Source organism: Kryptolebias marmoratus, linkage group LG18, assembly GCF_001649575.2.
Source record: "Kryptolebias marmoratus isolate JLee-2015 linkage group LG18, ASM164957v2, whole genome shotgun sequence".
Classification (NCBI taxonomy): Eukaryota; Metazoa; Chordata; class Actinopteri; order Cyprinodontiformes; family Rivulidae; genus Kryptolebias; species Kryptolebias marmoratus.
The window spans coordinates 12,249,930-12,271,054 of NC_051447.1; the positions used below are offsets into that span (position 1 = coordinate 12,249,930).

The 21,125-nt window shown below is 41.4% G+C and overlaps 1 protein-coding gene across 1 annotated transcript; it reads left to right on the forward strand.

The window, feature by feature from the left end:
- Positions 1-4,815: 4,815 nt before the first annotated feature.
- On the forward strand, positions 4,816-16,170 carry nrf1 (nuclear respiratory factor 1). The gene is made up of 12 exons (XM_017414924.3): positions 4,816-4,948; positions 6,777-6,885; positions 7,219-7,363; positions 7,745-7,859; positions 8,002-8,128; positions 8,270-8,410; positions 10,454-10,612; positions 10,893-11,108; positions 11,196-11,294; positions 11,420-11,577; positions 13,008-13,129; positions 15,030-16,170. The coding sequence occupies exons 2-12, from the start codon at positions 6,817-6,819 to the stop codon at positions 15,188-15,190; spliced, it is 1,512 nt and encodes a 503-aa protein (XP_017270413.1). The 5' UTR covers positions 4,816-4,948; positions 6,777-6,816; the 3' UTR covers positions 15,191-16,170.
- Positions 16,171-21,125: the final 4,955 nt, after the last annotated feature.

The following is a 21,125-nucleotide window of genomic DNA, read 5'->3' on the forward strand; positions in this document are numbered from 1 at the left end:
AATTACATGTGATTGACATTTTAAATTGGGTCGACTCCAAAGGTTTATCAGTTGTAAAGCCAATGATTACTCTAAGAGTTTTATTAAGAGCTGTTCACTGGCTCACAAGATATTTTGCCGACAAACAGACAGGGTTGACACCAACAGTTATTACCAGTGTTTTAAGCACAAATATTACACGATGTGTAGCATGTGTTGTGAAGGACTCTCAGCTACTTCCACACCAAATTCTAGCCCAAAATCTGTCAAATTGTTTATGTTTCTTCAGGTCAGGCTGTGATGATCGATTTAAATTGGGTTGACCTCAAAATTTAATCAAACAAAGTTGACTCCAATAGTTAGTGGCAAAGCTTTAAACACAGATCTCACTGGATCTGTTAGCACTTACAGTAAGTGTTAGGGACCAGCCTCAGTTACTGTCATGCCAAATTTAAGCTCAATATCTGTAAAACTTGCTGAGTTATAGCCTTTTTTATGTTTGCTAAGGTTGCTTAGCCGTGGCGGTCATTCTAAATTGGGTTGACTCCAAAAGTTAATCAGTTATTGATAGTCATCCAATGCTTGCTGTCTGATAATTTCATTCAAATCTGTCCACAGGTTCATGAGATATTTTGCCAACAGTTCAGATGCACATATGGGCAAAAATATTACCACTCCACCTTTGTCCTCAGCAGCAGGGAATAAATATTATAACAATACTATAACAACACCTTAAAAAAAATTATATGAAAGTGAATTAAAAAACTAAATACTACAGAGTGGTGCTTGTTTCAGAACATGACATCCTTATATGACCAACACTGCAAATGAGAATCTTTCTTTTTTTTACTGAAAATTACAAATCTTCATGCATACAAAGATTCTGCAGGAGGTTGTATTACTCATCTAACTTCAGAACAGCAGTCCCTTTCATTAAATATATATTTTAGGTGGAAAACCAAACTCGGAAAACTAGTGAATTAGAACCTAATAAAATTCATTAAGTCAAATTGAAAAACATTGTGCCATTAGGTTTGACAGAATAAGTTGCATTTATAAACATAAGCTCTTCTCTCCAGAATTTAAACAAGGCTTATTTAAGAAGACAACTAAGCAAATAAAACAAAACAATTAATGGCATATAATTCCTTGAAGTACACCATTATACTTGGTGTGTGAAGGATACCTTAATTACTAATGTGAATACCAAAATTAATTTCATAACAAAATCCAAAAAGCTAAATAGCTCTTAGTTACCAAAACTGCACATCTTGGCCATTTTTTTCTCTCAGCAAACAGTCTGATTGTTCTCTGAAATGAATGAACATATAATATTCATTTGCCCCAACTCTGCACAGCCCCATAACCTTTCTTACTGTGGGAAAGTTCAGTGGCAATCCATGGTCCTCTACTACCCCCTGGTGGCCAAAAAGTATTTCTTGGCCAACCAGAAAAAGAAACTTGCAGGTTTATCAGTATTCAAAGGGTTCTCTGAAATGCTTATAGAACATTGATTTAGGGCAAATACGCATTACAAAAAGGTGCCAGTTATTGTTAGCCTCTACAAATACATTGACTTTAAGACGTTTCACCCCACCAGTTATAGATCCTAACACTTGGCATTTTAACACTGCTTGGTGGAACAATTTAAGACAACTACCCACCACTCACACAAACCCTTAGGTCAAACAAGCATCCAGCACCTTCTCAAAGACAATTTCTTAGCAAGCAGCGTCACAATAACAGTTACACACACAAGAAAGAAAATTACTTGGCCTAAACAGGGCAACCACATAATTTTGTAGCAAGAAAAAGCATTTCAAAAAGTAACAGTGATAAGATAATTATTGGGGTTTTGACTCAAGATTTGCTGGGAGCTAAACAGATTTAATACCAGCTGAACAACAAACCACAGATGTTTTAAAATTAATGTCTGTAGCGCCTGCAGCTCCAAATAACATATTTGTTATACTCGCACGATTCATACATTAAACAATCCATCATGTGAAAACTAAACATCTCATTCTAAACATCCTAGTAATTTTGTGACAGACATCAACACCAGGTACAGATATACAGTACCATGGTACAATGAGCATCATTTCCCATCCCCACCACCTTCTACTTCTTTTCGTTGTCTTGACCTGTCTCCAAGGCTTGTGACGGTTCCACAATTACCTTCAATTATCCTCACTTCCAGCTCACCAATTACATCCATTATTGATTGCAGACCCCCAGGCTGCAAGGCTTATCTGTAGCCATCCACTGCCCACGAAAGAGAAAGCTGAATAGAACCGAATAATAAGACCTTAGTTCGTTTACAGTTTCCAGGTTTTCACTCAGTCTGTGTCACATCACCACCTACTGAACAGAGTCTGGCTGACAACAGGGTGTCCTTGGAAAAACAAAGTAAACAAATGAAAAAGTAGTGTCTAAGGGATTATGAATCTGCTGATCTGTAGGGCAGAATGCAAGGTACGTATAAAGCTTAAACAGAATTCAGGTTCAAAAAGATAACTAGTGCAAAAGGAAGACTTTCTGCAACTAAAACGCAAACTCATTTTATCCTGCCACACCGTCATGTAAGCAACAACCTAACTGGTTTGTCCATCATGTCGGCGAGACATTGACAGCACAGCATCCTGTCCATTCATGTAGAAAGCAATGACAGAAAGACAGACAGAGGGCTGACAGGGAGGCAGGGTGAAAGGAAGGTCAGTTACAAGGGACGGACACTGTAAAATGCGTAATCACACAACTGCCACATTTTTGAATATGATACTTGCTGACATTTACCGAGACACAGACATAAGCTGCTGTCATCATGCACCAAAGTAACACATCCATCATCTTGAATACATGCCAGGGTACCTGTGGAGGGCTGCATCAATGTGGCCCTACTGCCACCCCCTGTCACAACAAACTTGAAGGGCAGCGGTCCAAAAAAAGATATGCAATGCAACACTGCCCTCTAAAGGCCTTATAGTGAAACGTAATATACAAAAGAATATTTACATGAAATATTAAAGACTTACCTTGTTAGATTTTCAATGCAGATTTCTGTCAGATCACCAGAATTTGCATTCCATGTGTTTCAAACCTGTTGAGACAACAACATCATTAGATTTACTACATCAGGGGAGTCCAAATGTTTTGTTATCTTCTGGTGATCTGAGAGCTGCTTTACAAAAATTTAGATAAGAGATTTTCTGGTTGTCCTGGCTTAATTTATCCTTGAGTCACAAAAGCAGTGACACATAACTCACCATGAAGATTTATTCAGTAAAGTTAACCTGGTCTGGAGCAGTCTAACAGCCAGGCTTTGTTAAACCTGGAGTTTGTTTACATGTTCAGTCCGGAGTCACCCTGACAGAAAAATGTCATTAAATAGTTATCTAAAACTCTTAATCCGTATTTTCATCCGGCTTTGTGTAGTTTTACATTTTATTATTAAGCCTAAAATCTAACTAGGCTCACAAATTGAAATAATATCTGTCCACGGAATAATGTGCTACAGTAAAGAAAAATAAAATCAGCAAGTTTGCTGAGATAAAAAAGTGGGTTGAGAAAATGTTGGCTGTTGAATGGAAATAGATAGTAATAAGTCTTTGTCATAGTAGGAAAAATCTACATTCAATAATATTAATGTAGTCTAATCTTAAACTTTTACTATCTTAAAAAAACTGTTCTATTATTATGAAACAGCTCCCAGGTTAACTGTAAACCAAGTGGTTAGAAAATACCCCTTTTGTTCAGATAATGGCTTCTGTGTGGTAATTTTGGCAAGATACTAATTTCAGCACCCAGGTTGGGACAAAGTACATGGGCTGAGTCAATAATGTCATACTTTAAATAGGGGGAAAAAACATTAAGCTGTTTGGAGTCATAAAAAATGCTAGGCATTCTGTAACTTGTTAAATACTTCATGTGCTGTTGTCTTGAGAAAAAAAAATAATAATGCAACTTGAAAAGTCTTATTATCCCACATAATAAAAGTTGTTCAAATGCATCAAAAAGATAAAACCGTGAAAAGAGACTGCTCCACTCACTATTAAAGGAATAAGTTTTGTTCATGCAGAAAGTTGCTCAGGTTGCCTGAATGACACGGTGCTGCTAATTGGACAGCCTTGATCAACTTCTTTTTTCTTTCGTTTATTCGTTTTTTTTTCGGAATTGGCGGTGTTAAAGATACATTTAGCTTCGTTTAACTTTTTAAACCGTATTTCTGAAACTAGTTCGATAACTGTACTTACAGCGGAGAGCATAATATGTCGAAGACATAAATAACTTGCTTGCAGCTGAATCCTGAGTGCAGCTAGGAAGGGGGCGTGGTTTCCCATGTATTAATGTGGCATTCAAGGACTATCGGGAATGTGAGCTACAGTAAACGTCACCTGTCAGTTTATTTTACTGAAAAGGATCGAGTACTCAAGTTTATGACGCTCACATTTTCTAAAGATGTGCATGTAAATGAAGAAGTATTTGAGTGCAAAACTTGTATGGATTTTATTTATGTTTAATTTTTATTTCAAAAATTACGTTGTGTTAACTATGGATTAAAGTTTCTTTTTTTTACTGTTTTAGACTGATCGTGTTGAGTGTTATTTTGTTTAAAAATAAAAACTGTATTAAATCGGCTTGAAATGTTTAGATTTACAATTTTCAAAAAATATGACAAATTGGACGTTATTAACGGCTTCTTTTAGCTTCTTTTTCGCTCACGTAGTGTCCACAACGCGGGAGTTTTATCCAACAATTACATTTGTTGCCGGGTCGCTCTTATAGATTTGACTCGGTGTGCAGAACACGGCGAATCTTGGATGTGGAAACACGGGAGGGCGCACCTGAAGGCACCACTGGCTCCCTGTTGTGCTGTGCTCGTTGTGTTTAGTGCTGGCTCCCCTCTGTACTCAGCCCGGTTCCATCCCCGCTGTACAGCGCAGGCCCGAAGTAGCGCAGCCGCTCTGAGGTTAGTGCCCTACCGCGCAATCTCCATCTATTTCAGCCCCGGCGCAGCCGCATCATCGAACCCGGCAGCGTTGGAGTGAAGGATGCCGATTGTTTAGATGTTGGCTGGACCGTGGTTATTCGGCACTTAAAACTATTTTTTGCGTGGACTCGTGTTGTTGGCGCGTATCGAGAAATAAGCTCCGAGAGTGGAATGAGATGCAGGCCGCTGGGCCTGTCTTAACGTTCTGTTTCGTTTGATATTGCGCGGGTTTTATGCTAGCTGCCGTGTTTCGGTGGTTTATCTGGACACACCGTGCACAGAAATGCTCGTTGTTGCTGCGCAGAGCTGGAAAACAGAATGCTCTTTCTGATCAGAGTTAATGTGCATTTAGATAACCGGCAGTTTTAAATGATTAGCTAGAAAGCTAATTAGCCGAATGTAGGACATTGTTAGCTTAGCTCTTAAAACCTACTGGCTAACACAACTCCACTTTACTAGTTGATGATAACAACGCTGCCTGTACACGGGCAGCCTTTTATCTTCATACGGTTTTTGTGAAGAATAAACCTCGTTGTCTACTATGTGATTAATTAAACATGTTCAATTTTGTGTTACTGCATCTCCCCATTGATTTTCAAGCGTTTACTGTACATACTGGAAATTCAATGCACTCAAACATGTCTGCAGTAATTTACACACTTTAAGCTTGTGTACTTTCCTTTTATGTTAGACCAAAATAAACAATATTGATGGACTTAAAATACCTCAAATACATTTTTTATGAGTGATCATATTCTGTTAAGATATCCTCATTAAACCATCATTATTTACTTTTTGTGCTGTATTGGCCACGTTTTAAATAAAAGATTATAGTGTTTAAAATATATGAATGGGTTTGAAGTGTTTCATTGTATGTCATGGTGTTTTTATATATTCAAGCAGACTGTAATAACCTTCCAATTCACACACACTCTTTGTTAATCACTATTCTGACAACAAAAATATATATAATTCAGATACACATGTAAATATAGTTTATATTTGATTATTACTGGCAGACAAAGTGGCAAGTAGAATGCATATCTTGCAAATAATTAATGTGTAATGTAATTAGAGAGGCTTTACAGAGCAAGGATGCAGAGCTACTTGTGCAAAAGTTGTTGCAGCATCTATTCCATGTAAACTCAGCAGCGTGGCACATTATCCCACATGTGAAACATTTTCTTCTTGTCTTTCCAACCTGCATTATAGCCTAGAAGGAGTTTGGACACAATATACTTGACCTGCTTTTCTCAGAAAGTAGGTTAAATAAACAAACTTTGAGTTGATGAATCTTGAGATCGGAAAATCCCAATTTGACGCAGTTTCATTGATATCAGCCTCATGCTCAGCAGGAGGAATCCGTTTGGCACAGCATGTTAGGATGACTCCTTGATCATAAATTGCTGCTTTGGTTGATATTAGCTTGAGTTGCCGATCTGCCTGGCACTGAAAACACAGGCAGATAGAGTTACCTTCATCCCTAGGTTGACAAATTTACCAATTTTAAATGAACTGAGTTTCTTGAACAAACCCAATTGCTGCTAGAACAACTGCAGCATCATTACCCTGGTAATATATGCACTATTTCCTGCTGTATTAAAGTAAATAATAGTTTACAAACATATTATAACTTGTTATGGAACGGAGCAGCAGCTATATACCTGTAAAAAAAAATGCATTTTGTGTGTGCATCTGTTAAACTGAACATAAAATTAATATTTCAATCTGTTTTCAGAACTTTTTATGGATAGAAATAAATGGTATAAAGCCTTCATCATGCATTTGTTTTTTTCCTTTTCTTAAGTTATTCTGTGGACTGAGCTGTGTAGACCAGGTGGCTGATTATGGAGGACCACACCGTGAACCAGACGGAGCACATGACCACCATCGAGGCCAGCGCTGTCAGCCAGCAGGTCGAGCTGCTGCACTTACGTGCATCAATATTAAAACTCTTAAAATGACCAACAGCCAGGCTTCTTCTGGACAAATGAACTGATATGTTATTCATTCCCTGAAGGAAATTATCTCATCATAGCAGCAGATATAAGATTCCTATCGTGACATAGTAAGCAGGTCTTATGTCACTGATGCTGCTCCCCCAGCAAACTGCAACACATTGCGTTTTGTAGTGTCCTCTTTCCACACTTAATTTTTTCAAATTTGTTCGAGACATTAGTAATACACTACATGTTGATACTTGGTTTAGTAAACTAAAAATATCCACCTGATTCATTCCTTGTGAATAGGTCCACGTGGCCACCTTTACAGAAACATCTATGATGAGTGCTGAAGAGGACTCGACATCCTCACCAGATGATGACCCTTACGATGACACAGACATCCTCAACTCAGCTGGCACTGATGAGGTCACCGCTCACCTTGCAGCTGCAGGTGAGTCTAAAAACTATTGTGTTTCATCAGCAAGGCATCTCTTATTCTTAAATTTAATGTAATACTCAAAACTGAACAGCAGGGGGTGCTGATGTTTAATATATTAGGACAGTACAATTTTTCTTGGTTGCCTTTTGAGCATTTTTCTTCTCTTCTTTTAAAGTTAAAAATATGCTAGTTGCAAGTGTAGATTCTGTTAAAAGTTATAAATAAACACATGTCCATTCTACTAAATTATATTATCATAGCATATTATCATACTTACCAGCAGATAAGGCTGGAAAGGAGAACTCAAACCACAAACTGTACAATTATGTCCTTTCTGATTCGTTTTTTTTTTTTGCTTGTAGTCAAGCTTTCTCTTTTGTTTTTTCGTCTCAGGGCCAGTAGGCATGGCCGCGGCTGCTGCTGTGGCAACCGGTAAGAAAAGAAAAAGGCCTCACATCTTTGAATCTAATCCCTCGATCCGCAAGAGGCAGCAGACCCGTTTGCTCAGGTGAGTTCTTCACAAAAAAAGTCTCCACTGTGTTTTATTTACCAGCAGGTCAATTTTTAGGAATATAGCTTTGAGCACCTGAGATCACTGTTGTTCAGCTTTTAATCTGTAGAAGGACTCAAACGATGGTTTGTGATTGCAGGAAACTGCGTGCCACCCTGGATGAGTACACCACCAGAGTGGGCCAACAGGCTATAGTGCTGTGTCTCTCTCCCTCCAAACCAAACCCTGTGTTTAAGGTGTTTGGTGCTGCTCCTCTGGAGAATGTGGTGAGTGTTATTTGAAATGACCACAAACGATACATTTGTTGGTCAAACAATAATACGAAAGCTGCTGTTTTGTGATCTGACCTCTTCAAATCCCAATTGACTGAACAGCTGAGCCTGTGCCGATTCTCTCCTGGTGACTAGGTGCGGAAGTATAAGAGCATGATGCTGGAGGACCTGGAGAACGCCCTGGCTGAGCACGCCCCTGCTGGTGGAGAGCTGGCCTCGGAGCTGCCCCCGCTCACCATTGATGGCATCCCCGTCTCCGTGGATAAGATGACCCAGGTGAGACTTCCTTCCATTTTAAGGGCCGCTCTCTGGGCGTAAATAACAGTGCATTTTTGTCATTTGACGGCTGTGTTGTTGTATTTAAGGCCAGATTAAAAACATAAAGTTGATTCTCCCAGTAGGGGGCACTAGATGCCACAAAATAGAGTGGTGATCATTATATTTAATATGTAATATGAACAAGAAAAAGCTCAGACAGCTATTTTTATCAATGTCAAGTGTTTGTTTCTACTGATATTTTATTGTATATCATGGGTTTTTTTTTGTTTGTTTGTTTATTTTTTCTTATTTGTAAGAAATTAGTTATTATTTTGGTAACTATATTGTCAGGTTTTAAGATAATTCAGGTGATACATAAGTTGTGTCAGCGCTTGAAAATAAGCTCAGCCTCCTCTCTGCCAGAGAGCGAGCGGGGAGTGCCGAGTCGGCTGCATTTGGCAGGCCTTCCACTGCAACATTAGCACCACTGGCTGCCTGAGTCCTCTGTGCACCCAGGGGAGGCCGGCTTGTTTACTCTGCCGTCCCCGTGCTGCTGACGCACTCTGCGGATCATCAGAGTAGCCGGCATGAGAGTGGCCCTCAGAGACGGTCCGCAGCCCAGGGAGCGCGGCAGCCAATCCCGGGGCCGGACAAATCCTCGGAGGCCGGGTGTTAGTCGGTGCTTGTTTTTCTGGAGGATGGAGGATGAGATTATCTTGAGTAACTTGTTGCCTCACTCAGCAAGTGGAGCACTGGGGTTGTTTTTATAAAAAAAAATATCTGGGAAAGATCGATAAAACTGGGAAGTGATTTTTTGCAAAAGTGACACAGAAGGAAGCCAATTCAAACTTGATTCTTCTGATTTATATCAGGAAGGAGTTAGCTTTGTCTGTAAATTCATCTGTAGTGGGTTTTAAACACAAAGATACATCTGTAGCAGGTGATCCCTGGTCTAGCCTGAGCCCATAATTACCACCTACCTTTGTTAAGTTCAGGGACCGAGCAACATAAAACTAAATTCTGATTGGACCACTGCTTTGAGGATTAAGATTGGGGGTGGGGTGGTCGGAATGAAGGCAACATGCCACTTAACTAACTAGCCACTTTAATTAGGCCATCTGGTCTTGCGCACAAACATCCGCATCACCCACAGGTGGAAACGCAGGAATCCTTTTGCTACTAAGTCCTTGGCCTGGGCTAATCCAAGCCACCGTCCCACTGTTTGCTGAAGTGGAGATGTACTGCCTCAGCCACCAGATGCAGCGGCTACCCTCTATTTTCTCGCAAAATCCATTTTGTCATATCTCATCATCATTTCATGCACTGATGAACTATGTATAGGTGGCCTGTGATTGTGCGTTAGAAAAAAAAAAACCGGGTCTGATGGGGAGGAGGAGGAAGGGATTTATTTCTCCCGGAACCAAATTTAGCCTGTGATGTCAAGGTAGGCAGACGCTGCAGAGCCTCACTGTGCAATATAATCCCCCTGGTGATGCGTGCATATTACCAGGACACTGAGGACATTGGCACTAAACCCCCCACCGCAGCGTGGCAGTGATTGCACGGTTACGCCTGTTCTGGAAGCGTTGATGCTAAAGTATGCGAAAATGATTAGCAGATTTTGGAAGGACGACTTCCTGTTTTACCAAAAACAAATAACATTAAACGATAATTGCTATCCATATTTTTACAAAATGGTCTCTTTGAATACTTTTACCAACACTGACCCACTTGCGCTGATAATACTCGTGCTGAATGTACTGGAGTCGTATCTGAGACCTGCTGGCTGCCAGACTCGTGTGCTCTTGTGGTGTCAGACTGGAGCCACAGCCATAGATCGGTCCCCTAATAAACACGTTCTCCTTCTTAGAAACCCCTGTTTCTATTTGCAGGCCTGNNNNCCCCCCCCCCCCCCCCCCCCCCAGCAGGTGCACAATCGATACACGTCTCCTGCTTCCGGCTCAAGGGCATGTCTGCTCACGTGTGTGTCGGCGTTTCGTTCGAGGAAGATTTTTGCGCTTTAATGTCTCGTCTTTTTCGTTCGCCGGTGTTCTCCTTCAGGCTCAGCTGCGGGCGTTCATCCCAGAGATGCTGAAGTACTCCACAGGCAGAGGGAAGCCCGGCTGGGGCAAAGAGAGCTGCAAGCCGGTGTGGTGGCCCGAGGACATCCCCTGGGCCAACGTTCGCAGTGATGTCCGCACCGAGGAGCAGAAACAGAGGGTAAGAGAAATAATACCAAAATATTTAGCAAGGAAATCTGCAAAGACATGCTACTATTGAGCTATACACATTCTGTCTGGTTCACACAGAAAGTAAAATTACTCCTTAGAAGCATTGAATGTTTATTAATTGCCATTAAGCACAACAAGAATTGTAATATTTATTTCTGTATATTTTGGTATTTTTTCCATCCAGCTGCAGTGTAAAGAAAGAACATGATCATCTTTTTCATCCCCTTCTCCATTATTCATACACACAAACATTATCTGTGCTTCCTCAGGTGTCTTGGACGCAGGCACTGCGGACAATAGTGAAGAACTGCTACAAGCAGCATGGCCGGGAGGACTTGTTATACGCTTTTGAAGACCAACAGATAACTCCAGCAACCACTACCCAGCACCACCTGACCACAGCGCAGAGCATAGCTCACCTCGTGCCCTCACAGACCGTCGTACAGACCGTCAGCAACCCCGATGGGACCGTCTCACTTATCCAGGTGCATTAAGGTGGCTGTGTATTTGGACACTGTTGAGTGAGAAAAAATATTTCAAAGTTTATTATACTCTGTGCATTTGTGCTTCAGGTTGGAACAGGACACACAGTTGCAACACTAGCAGACGCCTCAGAGCTGCCTGGTGTGACAGTGGCACAGGTGAACTACTCGACTGTGACTGATGGGGAGGTAATAGCTGCATGCTTTCAAATACACAACACAAAACACACTCCAGTTCATCAAAACCCAAATTTCAGGAATATTTAAAAGTTATTCTGTCTGAAATTGCCTTTTTGGGTTTTTTTTTGCTGCAGGTGGACCAGAACTGGGCGACCCTTCAGGGCGGAGAGATGACAATCCAAACAACTCAAGCGTCAGAGGCTACGCAGGCTGTAGCATCGCTAGCTGAAGCTGCAGTCGCTGCCAGTCACGAGATCCAGCCTGGAGCCACGGTCACCATGGCTCTCAACAGGTGATTCTGGAAAGCCGAATATTTGAACACATTGCAATGTGCAGTTCGTGGGACTAACTGAGCTTCGATTAAGATATTTTACATCTCTTAAAGGTGCCATTTACATGTTAACTTCAGGGAAAAAGCAACACCAAAGTTTTAGATTTATAGAGTTCTCTTATGTCAGTCTCTTTGAATAATGAGTTTCAATAAAATCTGTCCAACAATTCATGAGATAGTTTGCTAAAAAACAAAGGCAGTTACATGATCACCCACCTTTCATGGCAGCAGATGATAAAAAGGGGAACTGTCCTGGCAGTCATCAGCAGCTAATTAATCAGCAACTAGTCTTTAGACCTGAAAGCTGCCCAACCAGTGTACTGTTTGTTTGCTGCTGTATAATTTACTGTTTTCTTATTTTTTGTTGTGTAATACAAGCAAACAGTGTCTCAGATGATGATTATCTGATAATTGAGTACTCAAAGGTTTGGGAACTCGTGAAGATGGAGCGTACAATAAATATTTGATATTTAAACAGCTGGAAGTTTAAGGGTTTTTTTTGTAGCATCTGATTACAACAAAATAAGAATTCAAGTTAAATATTGTTAGCCTTTTTTGGTCAACTTTATTTTCTTATTTTAGTGCTTTACCTTCTAAATGGTTTTCAGCAGGCTGAATTTATCAGCCAGACTCATCGGCGCTCTGAGGTGTTTGCTCCTTTTTTCACTGCTGTTCTGTCATGGCAATCATTTCAGGTGTGCATGGGTGCGTCCCATTGGGGCTTGTTACCTGTGGCCCCCCCTGAGTCTTGCTTCCTCTTCCCTCCCTCCCCCCTCTGTTGCTGTTTACTTCTGCTGAGCTGCCTTTCTCCACTGCTTCTGGAACATTTTGTTTTCCAGCTCCAGAGGGGAGCGGAGCTTCCGTCTCAGTTAGTTGTTTTGGGGTTTTTTTAACTGCAGTGACTGCGTGACACTTCTAGCGTTTCAACAAATGTATTGGCAAAGTTTTATCAGCACTCTCTCAACCCCACGCCCAATATGTCCACCTGTAGTTCTGTCTCCGATATGATTATCACAAAAGCTGTGAATACTTCCGTGTGTTCATAACGAAGCTGCAGTGCTACTAAGCTGATGATAATTCCACTGGGTAGATCTGGTTAATAAGACTGCTTTGTTAGATCTGTAGCACCTGGCCTATGGGGAGATGTGACAGATTCTCTGTAAGTCCAGACAAGAAAAGCCTCTTACAGCTCATACACTCCCACCTCTTCACCTCACATCTCTCTAATAACCCCTGCTTTTACAAGCAGACTGCTTATGTGTAAGAGCTTTCAGGCTTTGTACCTGAAGATTGTATCTGAAGGCTTAAAATCTCCAAGCAGCTCCTGTGCTTGTAATTTAACAAAAAAATAATAATAAAAATGTGCTCACATATTGTATTTTGGGTTGCAGTGAGGCAGCAGCTCACGCCGTGGCGACGTTGGCAGAGGCTACTCTTCAAGGGGGGGGCCAGATTGTCCTGGCAGAGACGGCAGCTGCTGTTGGGGCTCTTGCAGGGGTTCAGGACGCCACAGGTATCTGTTCATCCCACACCTGTGAAAAACACTCAGGACACCATGCAAATACACATACAGTTCCTCACATAATCATGACGCCTGAAACACCAGAAATCATTTTAATCTCAATTTTTTTTGTCACATCTTTACTAATCATTTCTCATCACCCATCAGTGGTATTTCTGATCAGCCTTGCCAGTGTAAGCTTCCCACCACCATCACTGCAGTAAGGCCTCCAAGGCTAAAACCCCCACCACCACCACCACCCTCCCTCTCTAATCTACTCTGTGCTGATTTGACAGATGGTGTGTTTTTCTCTGTGTGCACCTTGAAGCCTCGCTTGTAATTATATATTTTATAAAGGCGGGCCCACATGTTTGTTAGTCAGCATTTAAAAGCTCAGTGAGGATCCTCATATTCTTTCCAAGTAGGAAACACACAAACCTGAAGCATTACTTTAGTCTGCTGAGGTGTTTCTGACAGTTAAAATTGGTGACTAATACACACAACAGAAACGATGCATCGGCTTTTCTGCATACATCCTACAAGACGTCAATATTGCCTTTAGTGTGGCATTAACTGAGTAAAGTATCAAAGACATGAACATGTTTCTCGGGGTTCCTTCTAAACCCCTTGAACCGTCTTTTTTTCGCCCCCTCTAAGTACAGTATACTGTCTGTATACATATTATTAATCTTCACCTGAATGTTTGTCCCGTTCAAAACCTCTGCTCTGTGACGGATTGGGAACTTAGCCAGGGCGTTTTCCCTTTATGCCAGCCGAGATGGACTCCAGGTCTTCACCACGACAATAAATCAGGTGTAGAAAATCAAGTAAATGGAGCCAGAACTTATGTCCATCAGAGGTTGTTTTGTAGAAGCTTCAGTAAGCTGCTCCTTCTTTCACTCAGGCTCTGTAAGGCGCCCCGCTCTTTACTGTTTGATTCATCCGTTTCTGCCACTCGCTTTAACACCTTGTTCAAATGACTGAAATTCGTTGTCTGCTTCAAAGAGGGAGGTATTTTGCTTCTTTAAGGAGCCATTTGGCCACAGGAGCTTTCTTTATCAATAATTGGAGCTGCCAAAGCCAGCCCTTCCCTGATCTATTGACCTCAGCTAATCACAGGCTGTACAGAAGTGAAGAGCACCGTTTGAAGTGCACTGGCCCAGACGCATGGCTGATTGGCTTGTGTCGTGACCCTTCACGGACAGAACGCACACAAAGTAACACACACACACGAACGCAGCTACTCTCCCCTGACGTCAAAGTGAAACTGTTTATTTGAGTGGTCTGTTGAGGCACTTCAGTTAAGTCACTGCCGTGTTCATACATTCCCAGTCCATGTCAAGGTCCTGCTCCCTAAGCCCTCTTTCATAATCACTTCCAGCTCAGTTACAAGCATCAGCACACGTGAACGTTGTCGCAGATCGCGAGCTGTGGGGTGGGGGCTCAGTGGGAGACCACAAAAAGGGACAAATAAATGTTTTCAAGAGCGGAGAAGATGCATGAGTTCTCAAACAGAATTTAGGAAATCCAGAATTTGAAAGGGTTCGTGTGAAATGTGTGCCTGCAGCATCTAAGCTCACAGCTATCTCCTACACTGACATTCTTGCCTGCCTGTGGCACAGTGACAGCTTGCAGGGTGGGGCAAAGGCCCACGTGACTGCAGCCGTAATCCCTACAGACACACAAGCACAGCTGGGAATGGGGGGGTGGGGAGCGAGCTGAGGACATCCCATCAGAACATTGTTCAGAAAAACCTTTCCCGTAACACTGACTGTCATTTACAACTACCTCTGGATGTGATGGCCTCCTGAGAACCATCTCAAACACATCTGCACCAGTTCCAGGGAAAATGAATAAGAAACGATTAAAGTCCAAAGGATGAAGCTCATGCTGTCTTCTGTCGTCTCCTCAGGTTTGGTCCAGATCCCAGTCAGCATGTACCAGACTGTCGTGACCAGCCTCGCGCAGGGCAACCGCCCCGTTCAGGTTGCTATGGCGCCTGTGGCCACACGCATAGATAACACTGTCACACTGGACGGCCAGGCTGTGGAGGTTGTGACCTTGGAGCAGTGACACTATGGACCTTGGAAAAAACAGAAAGCACTGAACAGCCACCTTGGAGATTTGTTTGTCTCCTCTTTTCCAAGACAACACATTGTACAATGTTGGATATATTTTTAAATGTATACATCTGCAGGGGGAGGGGGGAAATAAGTGATTGATAATGCATTGTGTTTACTATGTAAAGATATTGCTTTTGTTGGTGAATTTTTTTTGTCTTCAGTTATTTTCATATTTTTTAGCTCTGTGGTGTTGAGTGTTTAGTATTTATTTCCTTACAAAGTAACCCAAGACGAACCAAAAAGCCTGGGAGTAAAGCCACCACTGCATCACTCAACGGACTGTCACTGTTCTGGATTTTTGATGTAATCTCTGTGCTTGACTATTCAGTTTTAGTATGCATTCTTTTTTTTTCTTAAATGGTACTAGAGCCAGAAATCTCCCTTCTGTTTCCCATATTCCCGATTCTAAAAGTCTCTCCCACCTCACATGACTGTCTTTCTGTACAGAACAGCATACCTGCTGCACGCACTCCCATCAAGCATTTCTCACATAAATTTTGCATCGAACTATTGTCCTGTCATGTGGTTTTCTCTTTCACCGTGGTCCACAGACACGCCAAAATTTTGCAAGAGACTCAGGATATACATCATAATGTTGTTTACTGCTGTGATTGCTGAACTGACCTCTTTGAGCAGTCTTTTTTTGTCTACCAAATTTGTTTATTTATAGTGCATGAAATCAGAGAGGCACCCATTAGTGTGTTATTTTTAATATGAACTTCTTTCTGCGGGTCACTTAAGCCTAAGTGATCTTCATCACTTTGTACATCACAGGAAGTTGTACTTTGGATAAGAGCTGCAATATTTGTGATGCAGAGGAGCATTTTGAGCTAAATAAATGCTTCTTGGAAATCGTTGGATGCGGCTGTAACTGTCGAATTAACCCTCATCAAACTTGTGTGTTTGACAAATAAAGTTGAGTAAAATGGTCGTTTATTATTCAGATAGTTCCTTTTTGTTTTTGTACGCTGCCTTAGCATAGCTACAACTCCTAATAGCCATATACAGAACTGCAAAAAATAGATTTTGAAACATTATTTTTGTTTTGGTTTGTTTTTTGAGAAAAATTCAACAATCTATTAGAAAAATCACTAAACGTGTTTTAAACATATCTCGGTCAGCTGGAAGGATTCACTCATCCATGTTGAAAATCGTCAACTCGTATCCAATATTTCTGTTAGACTGAAATTAAGATTTAGTCCAAACAACTGAGTTTATTCTAAAACTGTTTTTGTGCTGTATGGATGTAACCTCGTTGAAAATTTGATATGGTGCACTTTAAAAAAATAACTAGTAAAACTGAAAAACCATTTTTTTCTCTCCACCTCTACATATGGCGGACAAATGTCCTGAATTTTCTTGTTTATAATCATCGTTCATTCAAATATTGGCTAGGTTCCCTGGCTATGATATAGTCAAATGGGCCCAAACCATGATTCAACCACCGCACTTGACAATTTGGATAAACTTCCCATGTTGGTATGTAATGTTTTCATTTTCAGCAAAGAGGGAAGGGTTATGTTTCTGGCATTATGGGCAGTTCCTCGCCTTCCTTTCTGGGACATCTTTGGTGGTCAACCTCTTCTGGGGAGGGTGATGATCATAAATCATCTCAGTCTGTAAGTATTTTCCATGAGCAGATTGGTGGAGTTGAAACAATTCAGATGGTGTTGGAGTCAGTTCTGTCCTGATAATCATAAACCAGTCTTTTTCTTACGTATTCTAAAAACCTTTTACCAATTTCATTAAAAGCAACAGCAAAGTGTGAAGCTCAGATGATAGTGCCTGTTTGAGTAAAATGTGCTGCACACTCACCTATTTATCCTGATGCTTTAATCTAACAAGTGCTAATTCCAAAAGTTACCATATTTTTTGCCATTTGCAGATAAATACTAGATTATCAGCATACAAAATACCTATATTTTTATGTGATTTGTTCATTCAAATCCATTTGCTTTGAGTTTTTGTAATAAATATATACAAATTACACGACTGAATTAACTCCAACTTTTTCTCTTTTCGACTGGTCAGATTGTTTCATTACTTGCTAATACTTTAGATTGGTTTGTCTTGTCTGTTGGTATCCAAGTCTGACAGGTTTTCATCTTCGTTTCTCCACATTTCGGCCATGGTGATACACTTGCCACAAAACCCGATAACCTCTCCACCCCCACCTTTCCCGCAGTGACAGACAGGGCCTGGATTACATCATAAGCTGCCTGAACCTCCTCTGCTTTAAAGCCTGGGATTTGCTGGCGGGGCCCTTCTGTTGTAGAGCAGAACAGAAAGAGATAGAGAGAGAGAGAGAAGCGTTCAGGCCCTAATCTAGCAGGCGTCATAGTGTGTATCCCGCTCTTCCTCCAGATTAAAGCTGAACCAGGCTCCATTCAGACAGATGAAAAGATTCCCTTTTTTTATACTCCCCTCTATCATTGTAGATTGGAACCCTGGGTGAGCTCAAACCCATAATGTGATTCGGTGTAAGCATGCGTGCCTACCTGCAACGTTTGAGTCATCGTAAGCGTGCGGCTCACATGCAAACTGACAGACCTTATTAGCACACCTTAAAAATGGGTCTACAGCAGTGGTGGCCAATCCTGGTCCTCGAGGACCACTATCCTGCATGTTTCCCTTGTTTCTCTGCTCCAACACTCCTGATCCGATGGTTAAATTACCTCTTCTTGTGCTGCAGAATCACCCATTGATTTAAATCAGGTGTGTTGGAGCAGAGAAACAAGTAAAACATGCAGGATGGTGGCCCTCGAGGACCAGGATTGGCCACCCCTGGTCTATAGCTTTCCCTATTCCATCTCTACATCAAACATTCACTCATCTAAACTTTTTTAAAGTTGACTGAAAGCATTAAAAATGGTTGTAGCTAAAATAAAAAGCCATGAAATGGCACAAGGTAATACCAATGAAATGTCCAGTCTTTTAGTTCTTCAGTTAATGTATCTGAACATAACTTAAACTTTGAAATGAATACATTTTAAAAGGAAAAATGAAGCTGGTGCTAAATGTATAATCCTGTGTTTTATGCCAAATAATAATTTATTTGTTCAAACTAAGTCTTAATCTACACATATGCATAAATGGTTTTATTTAATGCTAAATTAAATAGGTGTTACAGAGAAAACTAAGGGATACCTCAGCTTGGATGCAAGAAATAATGAGGAATCCCACCGCTGCCACCAACTCACAAGGCAACAAGATAAGGAAGACAGGAAGAATTTTTTGATTTTTAACTATTTATTACAAAGAAATGTCAAGCAGAAAATCTGGGTTGAGACAATTCCAAGCAGGAGAATCTGTCTTACTTGAGATTGTCAGAGTCTTTTTGAACAAAGCGTATCAGTGAGGCATAACAAGGCCACGTCTCTTAGAGAGCAGCATGACCTGATATATCAAACTGTGAGCAAACATCTACTATACATGTTACCTCCTAATGAGGGCATCTCAGAAGACCTATCAGTAAATCTTATTCTTCCATGAAAGTTTTCCATTTAATCTCCACTGCACTAAATAGAGTCTTTGATATGAATAGTGAAGAGGTTTTTTTTTGTTGTTTTACTGTTAGCTTTATAATTTGTCTACAGTAATCTGGACCTCAGAGCCATGCTTTTATGCTCCAGACGCTGTGTGACGCTGTTACAAGTTTTCCATCATGGTTCACTCCACCTCCAATCACTGAATCCCTCATCCAACCTAAAATCTAACAGTCGGTCATTAAAAGCATCCAGCTTACACATGGATGTTGTAGCATTCTGTCCTCGATATGTTTAGGGGCTGAAGATCTTTGGGAGGAGAAAAGGGTGTCACCATTGATCCTCCTCAGTTGATGGATACGGCTGCAGCCATGGCTTCAGCGGTGTTCCTCTACAGGGAGCACTGCAGGGTGAGAAGGGAGGGGTTGTGCAAGCAGGCTGTGGGGCAGAGCTTTAATCTCAACTAATCGTTTCTTAATACGTGCATCCCAGGCCCTCCGCCACCTCTGCATGCATGCACACACACATTTTCTACACATGAGCCCCCACTGGCTGTAACAAGATGTAATCTCCTGCTTTTCCTCTGAGTACAGGGTTGAGCCACAAGCTAAGGAAGCATCCCTCTTGAACTCTGTAACCTGTGAATGTTTACGCTCTTCTTGAAAAATAAACTCTCCCTATTGATCACCTACATTTAAGCCCTCTGACATGAGGCAGAAACTGCTTAACGATCAGTGGAAAAGCAGAGAAAATAATGTCATAAAACGTAGACATGTCGCTGACGAAGCGTCTTCTCCTTTAATGTAGGATAATAGTCTAATAAAGCCCCCCCCCCCATCTTCCAAACTCACACCTCTGTCCACCTCCAACTCAGACACTGCGTAAGAACGCCGATAATCTGATTTCACTAATGCTCTGCATTAGAACACAGGAGAAGCACTGTCTCAGCTCGGCTCTACCTGCCCAGGAAACTGTGTGAGTCAGTCAGAGAGAGAGAGAGAGACCCGGGGAGAAAGGGGCCGCAGGGTGGGGAGGGGGGGCTGTGGGATAGAGCGTGCACTCAAAAATGCGGTGTAACCTGAGCTGCTCAGCCCATCTGGAGAAGGCCTCGCATTGACAACGGTTATCCCACAATGCACTTTGCTGCAGAGAAGATCATTAAAGGGAGGCTGACACAATGGATGCAGTCTTTTTGAAAGAATTTATTTGTATCACACATAAGAGACTTTTTGTGCTGAAAATAAGAAAAAACAATATGTCATTTCTGAGGTGAGTCAGCAGGTGCAAACACATCAAACTGAATGCATCGCTTGTTCCATTCATGAGGCACTGCGGAATCTGCGGACTTCATTGTCAACTAGAAAAAGTATCAGAACAACCTCAGCACATTCATGGTCTTGTCTGTTTTAATGGCCGATCCACGCAAAAAACATAAGAGCCTTTACAAAAGTCCACTGACAACATCGACGTAGATCAAATATAGCCAGCCTGCAGGCAAAATGTTGACAATACAAATTATATTAGCTAAAGCTGAAGTGCGGGCTATAAAGCAGGATTAATGCAGAGGCAGATAAAGAGGTTTTAATCCCCAGATCCCCCTGTCACCTACATTAGCAGACCCTGACCCAGATATATAAAGCTCAGAGTGTAGCAGCTTTTTTGGGGCCAAACTGTCAATTCACTGTTTGAGCAAACGTCTGAGAGAAAGTCCCCTGCTTTCTGCCCTTTTTTTTTCATTTGAGTCAGGGAGGCAACAAGGCCGCATTGAAAGAGGAGGGTAAGACGACACCGCATGGTTTGCCAATTATGCCACAGAGCTAAGAGAGGAGCCCTCTGATGGCTGACTGCAGGCAGAGTATAGCCGGACATCTGTGCATACAGTCCACTGCAGCACACCTCATACTGCAGAGCTGCAATCGCTTGATCTGAGTCCACCTGTCTGAGCTGAAGGGAAAACTGACTGATGAGCACAGGAATCCATTACTGTTACAGCATTAGCAGCGTGGAACAAACAACAAGCAATCGGTTTCTTCCATCAAACGCATTCATGAGTCCAAAGACTGATGTGTTTTTTGTTACTGACAGCTCAGCTCATCATTTGTTTCAATAATACATTAGTTATTAGTTATTTTAGCCCACATTGTGGGACAGTGTTCTTAGTTTTTTGCAGCCCTTTACTACTTTCTTAATTGCGTGTTTTTTTTTCCTTTGAACCAATAAGGCAAAATCTTAAGACTTTGAATTTATCATAATTTAGTCTTAAATAGAATATTAACAAGCAATGTTTGGATGAATTAACCTCTAATTTGTCACTTGAGTAGTTTAGTCAACTTTAATATTAAAGCATTGTAACGTCTTGGTTTGAAGTAGGACCAAGGGTTTCATCTTGACATTGATTAT

What these genes read in the sequence shown, in the direction of transcription:
- nrf1 (XM_017414924.3), top strand. Translation starts at nt 6,817, where the DNA reads ATGGAGGACCACACCGTGAACCAGACGGAGCACATGACCACCATCGAG. An exon ending in CGCTCACCTTGCAGCTGCAG is followed by an intron (nt 7,364 to 7,744) that starts GTGAGTCTAAAA and finishes TTTTCGTCTCAG; the next exon opens with GGCCAGTAGGCATGGCCGCG. An exon ending in CCGAGGAGCAGAAACAGAGG is followed by an intron (nt 10,613 to 10,892) that starts GTAAGAGAAATA and finishes GTGCTTCCTCAG; the next exon opens with GTGTCTTGGACGCAGGCACT.